This window comes from Rhododendron vialii, chromosome 1a, assembly GCF_030253575.1.
Source record: "Rhododendron vialii isolate Sample 1 chromosome 1a, ASM3025357v1".
Lineage (NCBI taxonomy): Eukaryota > Viridiplantae > Streptophyta > Magnoliopsida > Ericales > Ericaceae > Rhododendron > Rhododendron vialii.
This window is the reverse complement of record NC_080557.1, coordinates 36,659,974-36,667,528: the sequence shown is the minus strand read 5'-3', so window position 1 is coordinate 36,667,528 and position 7,555 is coordinate 36,659,974. Positions and strand designations below refer to the sequence as shown.

Here is a 7,555-nt window from a genome sequence, read left to right as displayed (position 1 = left end):
TTCCATATGAAGCATAAATGCATTAGCTACCATTTTCCTTTTAAACTATTGCTTCTATACAAGGGTAATAGAGGAAGAAACCTAGATTAATGCTACAACAACCAGCGTCTATAAATAAACAAAAAGATCAAGCTAATGCGGAAGTCGAGAGTCGGGAACATGAGTCGAAGCCACGTTTTGAAACGGCATTGAAGCAATGTTACTGAACATAGTTGGCACCACATTTGGTAAATTTGCTGGCACCATATCAAGTAGTTGTGTTGGCCTCAAGGTAGGGAGTGCCTGCCACAAACACATAAGATGTTGAAATTATAAGTAACACGTCATTAGCAAAGCAACCATAACTAGACCCTTTGAATGATGCAACTCCATTTTTTGTAATTTCTTGCATAACCGATGCAGCTCAAAAAAATCATTCTACCCAGTACCCCAACCAAAAAAAATAACTAATTACTGAAGAGTCTCAGACTGTTCAATCAAATTGGTACAGTTTCGTATACTCATACGGGAATAATTCCAAAAGCCATTGTTTCCTCTTTCCGTGCAGTTGTTTACTGGGAGTAGGGCAAGAGTACATGTAATACCAATTCAACCGTATTTGATATTAGGTAGCATCCCATGCCAAAATACGTAAAAATGTAACATGGAAATTATTCTGACAAGCATTAATGCCTGCCCTCAAAAGAATTTGTCAACAGCCTAAGTGACAACTGGGGCAGGTGACCTTCAGCTTAATCTGTATCAACAATTGAATTTCGAGCGCAACTGCACCAGAGAGTTCTTAATTTATATTCACTAGAATCAGCAGCAATGTGCATAGTGAAAGTATGGATCAAACATGCACATGTTCCGAAAAGATCTAGACTCCTAGCATGAGAACATACCATTTGGCAGAAGCTGCTTTGAGGCCCAACATTGACAGTTTCCAGCTCCAAATGTACCTGAAACAAGTAGGATACATAAAAATTATCTTTCTGCTTGCCCTTTCAGTTCTAAAAAGTTTCAACAGTAAAACAATTAGTAGGAGCAAAATCAACATCAATCTCCACGAACCTTCCTTCGTTTATTTGCGCCATTATCATCATTTGCCTTCTCTTTCCCAGACTCCACTCTCTTAGAAGCCTTTTTACACTTGGTCATTTTAAGGTTAGGCGCCCTCTCTTTTGATGTGGTGGCGCAATCTCGATTCTCCTCCTCAGTGCCACAAATTGGACGAGTCATTGAGGTACTCGGTATTGAATCATTACGGGGAGAGTTATTCACACATGCACATTGCTTCAGAGCTTCTTTTATGGCGCCTAGTGCAATTTTGTAACTCTCTTGAGATAGCGAACCTTCTTCACCCAAAATTATAGCCCGTCGACACAGATCATTGTACCGACGGACCTTCGACTGCACTTCATCCAATCTATTGCTAATGGCATGCCTGCTCGTAGCAGCATTTGTCCATCTTTGCAGTATGTACTTCAATGGGATATTGAAAACTCCGGACATTTGGAGAACCACAATAGCATGTCTACACAGATAACCGTTGTATTCAAACAAACGGCACGAACAACTAATATCCGATTTGGACTCATTCCATTCCACTATGAAATCCTGATTATCTTCAAAGTCTTTAACAGAATATGTAATTGAAGATTCATCTTCTTTTTCTTTCTTAAGATGGCATGCAGCTGCTCCCAAAACCTCAACTTGAAACTTCTTGAAAATCTCGTGAGTATATACTAGCGACATTTGTTTTTCGAAAGGGGACGGAGACTTCAACTCAGGTGTTTCATGCCATGCGTCAAAATCTGCCTTGGCTTCCTCTTCATACCTTTCTTCCAGTATTACTTTGTATAGTTCTATAAACTCTCTCAAACAAATTTCTTCATGGACATACTTGTCAAAAAAAGAGCTCAAACTTTCAGATCGGGATAGTGTAGACAATCCAGCAAAAGATATACCTCTCATAAAAGTGGGCATCCACAGTTTACGATCTTCGTACAAGTATTGCATCCATTCATCCTCTCTCAGATTGAATCTGTCCAGCAATTTGCACCATCTCTTTTCAAATTGTTCTTCGGTCCACGACCTACACATACATTTTCTAAACTTGGCCGTAAATGTATCGAGCCACTGACCCAAATAATCGAGCTGTCGAGGGATCTTTTCCGCTACATGCCAAAGAGAGAAACAATGGCGTGTTCCCGGAAGAACTGCTGCAATAGCTGCTTTTAAAGCACTGTTCTGGTCAGTAAGTATGACTCGTGGAGCCCGTCCCCCCATCGATAAGCACCACGTTTGCAACAGCCAAACAAATGTGAATGCTGTGTCATCCGCAATTAATGCACACCCAAGCAATGTTGGCTGTATATGATGGTTCACTCCAACAAATAGAACTAGCGGTATTTTATACTTGTTCAGAAAATATGTAGTATCAAACGAAACAACATCGCCAAAGTTGGTATAATCATCCATGCCTTTGGCATCAACCCAGAATACATTTCTCAGTCGATGTTCTTCATTCAAGTCTACCGCATAGAAGAATTTAGGGTTTTCTTCCTGCATATGCACAAAAAGTTCAAGCAACACTTGAGAATCTCCCTCTTCTAAGGTCAAATTGCGGCCCTTATCACGTTGGTTTCTGATATAATTCTCCAAAGAACCATTATATTGATAGGCACCATACTGTTTGGATACTGCAGCCAGGATCTTCCTTCTTCGTACTTTAGCATCATTCTTTAGTGGGTCAATATTCCTGTGGCTACGGAAAAAATGGGCTTGGGCTGGTAGAAGCTCGTGATTATGCTCTTTTATGAAACTATGAATATACCATTTTCCATTTGGCCTTCTCTTCACATGCAAGCTTGCTTTACAACCAATCTTTGGTGAAGGCCGTGGATTGATAGCATCATCAGACTGCTGCTTGTTTCCGTATCTGATGCATGAAAATTTTGCATCAATAAATTCCTTCGACGCCCTTGAACGACGACTGCTCAATTTGGCAGTTCCAAACCCCACAGACTTGGCATATTCTTTATAGAATTCATATGCCACCTCATTTGATTCAAATTCCCTATCATCTTGAGGCTCTAGGTTTGTATTCCCAGCAGTAACAACGGAATTCATTGCGTAGGGTGGAAATCCAGATGAACCAGAAATTCAAAGCACGGTCCACCTCAAAAATCTGTTCACTTTCAGCTTACTCCATTTCATTTGACTCACCCAGAATAACATTTAACACTCCTGCACAGGTGAACAAGTAATCCGCGCCTCAACAACTGCATCACCATCTTACGATTCTTACCAAAAGATTTGAGCATATAATCTCCTACTTGTTCTAGTATCCTCCAGCTACGAATCATAAAGAAGCAATCACTCATTATCACAGAACCATTGAACATTATCAACGCAATTTCACACAGCAAAAAATATTTATGTGCCAAATCTTACAGGACAACGCAGTCTTTCTATTATTTTTTTTTTTTTTTTTTTTTATTTTTTAAAAAACTCACCTAAATTTTCATCTGTCAGGCATAGAGAGATGTGGAAATGGAGATGCTAGAAGAATGGGTAGCAGAAAATCCGAGACAACGTTGAGTATATCACTATATTTCATCAAATAGTAATTGTTAGCAAACACATTGCATACAAGCTGCGTAGATACAAATATGAAGAGAGAGAGAGAGAGAGAGAGAGAGAGAGACCTGGAGAAGGGAAATGAATTGTTGCTCAATTTGAATGGTAATCCGAAAGAATCACAACTTTGAGGGGTCGAATTTGTGACGATTGAACTGTGTTTCAGACCCTAGCGCAGGGTTATACGTATCTGGAGACTGGGTGTACGGAGGCGATGAGGGGTCCGGTTCAGCATTCGGGTCCGACCGGAATCCGGTTTAAGTAAAACTTGGGGTGTGTTTGGAACTCGTTGATATGGTAAGTAGCATATATAGATTGAGAGGAAAATATTGAGTACTAGTGCTAGCCCGTGCCTACGGCACTACGCATTCCAATCGGAAGGGGATAACAGTTGTGTGATTTAGATGAAAATCATGGGCACTTAACCGGAAAGTGGGAGGATGCACTACAGCCTTTGGATTAAATGAATCTAAGCCGTTCCAACAACTTGTCCCCATACCCTTCTGTTTTATAATAGAGATTGTTACTATATTTTTTTTTGGTTAAATGAAATTTATCTGTTTTTTGGAAGAACCGGATAGAAATTAAAAGGAAATATTTGAATGATTTTCATTGGGTCGTGACAAAGTTTATTTGGTATCAGAAATATACATTAGGACAATGAGATTCACTTTTAACAATGACTCACACACGTACCCTCAGAGCCGTAGAAGAAAATGATAGAAATTAAGAGGAAATATTTGAATGATTTTCATAGGCTAGAGTCGTGTCAAAGTTTCTTTGGTATCAAAACTATACCGTCAGCGTCGTAGGAAAGTGGAATCTATGTGCTAAGGTCTCGTTCAGTTGCCAAGAAAGTACAAGAAAGAATGAAAAAATCAACTTTCTCATAATTTTTGTAGTGTTCAGTTGGCAGGAAAGTAGTAGGAAACTTGTTTTTAAGTTTTCCTGCAAGATTTACTTTCTTGCAAAAGTGATCCAGCAAAAAGTATAGAATTTTGCGTCATAGAAAAAGTTTTCCCCATTGTAGGGCCAAAATAATTGGCGGGTAAGAATAAAAGTGAGTCAATACCAAAAAATACGAATTAGGTTCTTAGAAAGACACTTTTTGAGACTTACATGAGCAACAACAATTTCAACTACTATGGTTGTAGCGCCCCGATTTTTCGGAAGCAATATAAAATAAAATCTTAAGAAAATTTGCCAAATAAATATAATTTTTCAAAATAAAGTTTAACTATTACAGTCACAAGATAAATTTACTAATTCAAAATACATTAACTTCAGAGCTGACTCTAGGCTTGATACAAATTCGAATCATACTCGATCTTCGTTCCTGATATTCTTTCCGTGTTGAACTGTAACATCTTTGAATCCTCTCTATTGAATCCTGCGCCCACTGGCAAATTGATCGCCGAAGCAAACGATTTGCCAGGATACAGACGTATCCGTGAGTGATAAATCACCCAGTAAAATAATTCAACCCAACCACCCCTCTTACTTTACAGCTAACAAGTAATAGGATAATAAAGATGCGAAAAGCAGAATAAAGATTTACAAACACCAATTTATTATTATTTATTATTTTTAATTATTTTAATGTGAAATCTAAGATCCCTCCACGAAATCTTTCCTCTCCCGACCGCTAGCCATGCTCGGTCCCATGAGGTCACTTCCCTTTGCTGTCGCAGATACACCTAAGTTATATACCGAGTGTGCACCCCAATAACTACAACAAGGGGAAAGCTGAATCATAATTAGGGTTCGCCTATCTTATATACCATTTCACAAATCACTTCACAATCATCACTGGACACTGCCAGTTTCAATCTCATCACAAATTTCATCATATCTCAAAATCACGCCTGCAAGCAATCTAAAAATAAAACTTTTCAATTCATCCATTACCTAGAATCGTCTAGGTGAATTCTATTCGCATACCACTCCATATCTCTAAGGTCCAATCTAGCATTCAATCAAGCAGTGGTGCAACATACAATTAATCAAATAATAAACAAAACAATCAGTAAGCAACGTAATCACGCAACTTTTATGAATGGGCCGTTGCTCTTAATCTCGTGTGGCTAAGATGATAATAAGTAAGAATTTTTTTTAAAAGAATTTAAAAAAAAATATTTTTCTAAGCTCTCATTAATTATTTCTAAGTAATTATATTGATTAAAAACTAATTAAATACATTAATTAGAAAAAAAATATTAGAATAATTAACATGGCCTTAATAAGAGGCCTATGCAACCGGTTGAGTATCAAAAGTTGAGTTCGGAGGGTCGCAGGATTATTTTAAATGAAGACATTAAATAAAGTGGCCGAAAGTGAAGTAAATAGATAATAAATAGTTTACTAATTAAAATATGTTGAGATTAACAAAGTTTCATCTTCGGAATGTAAGGAGTCTAAATAAAATTACCCGGGCATTAATAATAAGGTTATAAGGTCGTAAGGTAATTTTGATTGGAAACACTATAAAAATAACAATAAATAGTAAATTAAATTAAAAAAATATTACTTTAACAAAATATCATCTTTGAGATACAAGGAGTCTAGGAAAAATTAGTTTGGGTGTTAAAACGTTGTTTGGAAGATCGCAAAGATTTTTTGTTCGAAAACTTTGAATGATAACTAATAAATAATTTAATAAATAGGTAATTAAATAAAAAATATATGATCTTAACAAGTTATGATCTTTGAGGTGTGAAAAGTTTAGGAAAAATAGTTCGGGGGTCAAAAATGGTGTTCGGGATGTCGAAAAGTCGATTCGAACTAAAATTGTACCCACCGCAAGGTATGACCGGGTTGACCTTGCGGGCCGCAAGGTCAGAGACCTGGTTCTTGCGGATGGAGCAACCCGAAGGCTGCGGCCGCAAACTCCATGTCAGATTTCGTTTTTTTTTTTATTGTTTTGGCTCTGTTTCGATGCATGGGATCGTTCGGGGCATAGGGTCAAGCATATAAACACTTAATATACTTAGAAAAGAGGTTAGAATGGATTATAATACCTTTAATCGGGACAAAACGATTCGGGAGAGTCCGGTGGGTTTTCGTTTGGCGGCGTAACATCGATACTCTAGCAGCAACTTTGTACCGGAATAACTTGACCAAACCTCTGCCATTTTGGACGATTCTTGTGTCTAACGCGAAGATCTTGAAACGCACTACAACTTTTGTGAAGAAGTCGAAGTCCAAAAACCATTCGAACTAGGAGAAAAGTGAGAGTTTTCATAAGTCCTGTTTGATGTCTGGAAACAGAAATTCGAAAATTTCACTGATTTTTGGATAGCGATAACTCTATCAATCCTTGACCGTTTTGGGTGATTCTTGGGTTGAAATCGAAGATCTCGATGCCCTCTACAACATTCGTGAAGAAACTTAGGCCTAAAAATGACAACTAGTAGGAAGAAACAGGCCGTGAACAAAGGGATGTGATATGGAAGAAAATTGAAAGAGTGTGATCTCTCTTTTCACTACTACAAAAAGGTATAAAGATCACGGTCCAAAAACTAAAAAGATCTCACTTTTTGTAAAAGCGTAATAAAATGTTATGGACTATAGTTTTAATCTCAGTTATACGAAAAAACTGAGATGGAAAGATTTTTTAATTTCAGTAATCTAAAAAATGAGATTGTAACTTCAAGAATAGATCTCATTCTAAAAAAACTGAGATTATATATGAAAGAATATATCTCATTTCGAAAAAAACTGAAATGAAAAGATTTTTTAATCTCAATAATCTAAGAGTGAGATTGTAACTTAAAGAATAGATCTCATTTTTGAAAAACTGAGATAAAAAAAATCTTTAATCTCAATCATCTAGAAACTGAGATCGTAAATTAGAGAATACATCACATTTTTTTTTAGACTTGAGATGAAAGCTCTTATATAGGAAAAGTTGAAAGTCGCTTACCCCTTAATC

The 7,555-nt window shown here is 37.1% G+C and overlaps 1 protein-coding gene across 2 annotated transcripts; it reads right to left on the bottom strand.

The window, feature by feature from the left end:
- LOC131324557 (protein FAR1-RELATED SEQUENCE 4) lies at nt 1-3,914 on the bottom strand. Of its 2 annotated transcripts, none has more exons than XM_058356562.1 (4): nt 3,693-3,914; nt 1,054-3,339; nt 885-941; nt 1-282 (listed from the first exon to the last, which is right to left on the bottom strand). In XM_058356562.1, exons 2-4 carry the CDS (start codon nt 3,112-3,114, stop codon nt 133-135), a joined length of 2,268 nt encoding a protein of 755 aa, XP_058212545.1. In that variant the 5' UTR covers nt 3,115-3,339; nt 3,693-3,914; the 3' UTR covers nt 1-132. The 2 variants fall into 2 exon arrangements, with proteins under 2 accessions (XP_058212545.1, XP_058212553.1); XM_058356570.1 differs by having other exon boundaries at nt 1,054-3,231.
- Nucleotides 3,915-7,555: the final 3,641 nt, after the last annotated feature.

What these genes read in the sequence shown, in the direction of transcription:
- LOC131324557 (XM_058356562.1), bottom strand. Translation starts at nt 3,114, where the DNA reads ATGAATTCCGTTGTTACTGCTGGGAATACAAACCTAGAGCCTCAAGAT. An exon ending in GCGCAAATAAACGAAGGAAG is followed by an intron (nt 942 to 1,053) that starts GTTCGTGGAGAT and finishes TACTTGTTTCAG; the next exon opens with GTACATTTGGAGCTGGAAAC. An exon ending in AAAGCAGCTTCTGCCAAATG is followed by an intron (nt 283 to 884) that starts GTATGTTCTCAT and finishes TGTTTGTGGCAG; the next exon opens with GCACTCCCTACCTTGAGGCC.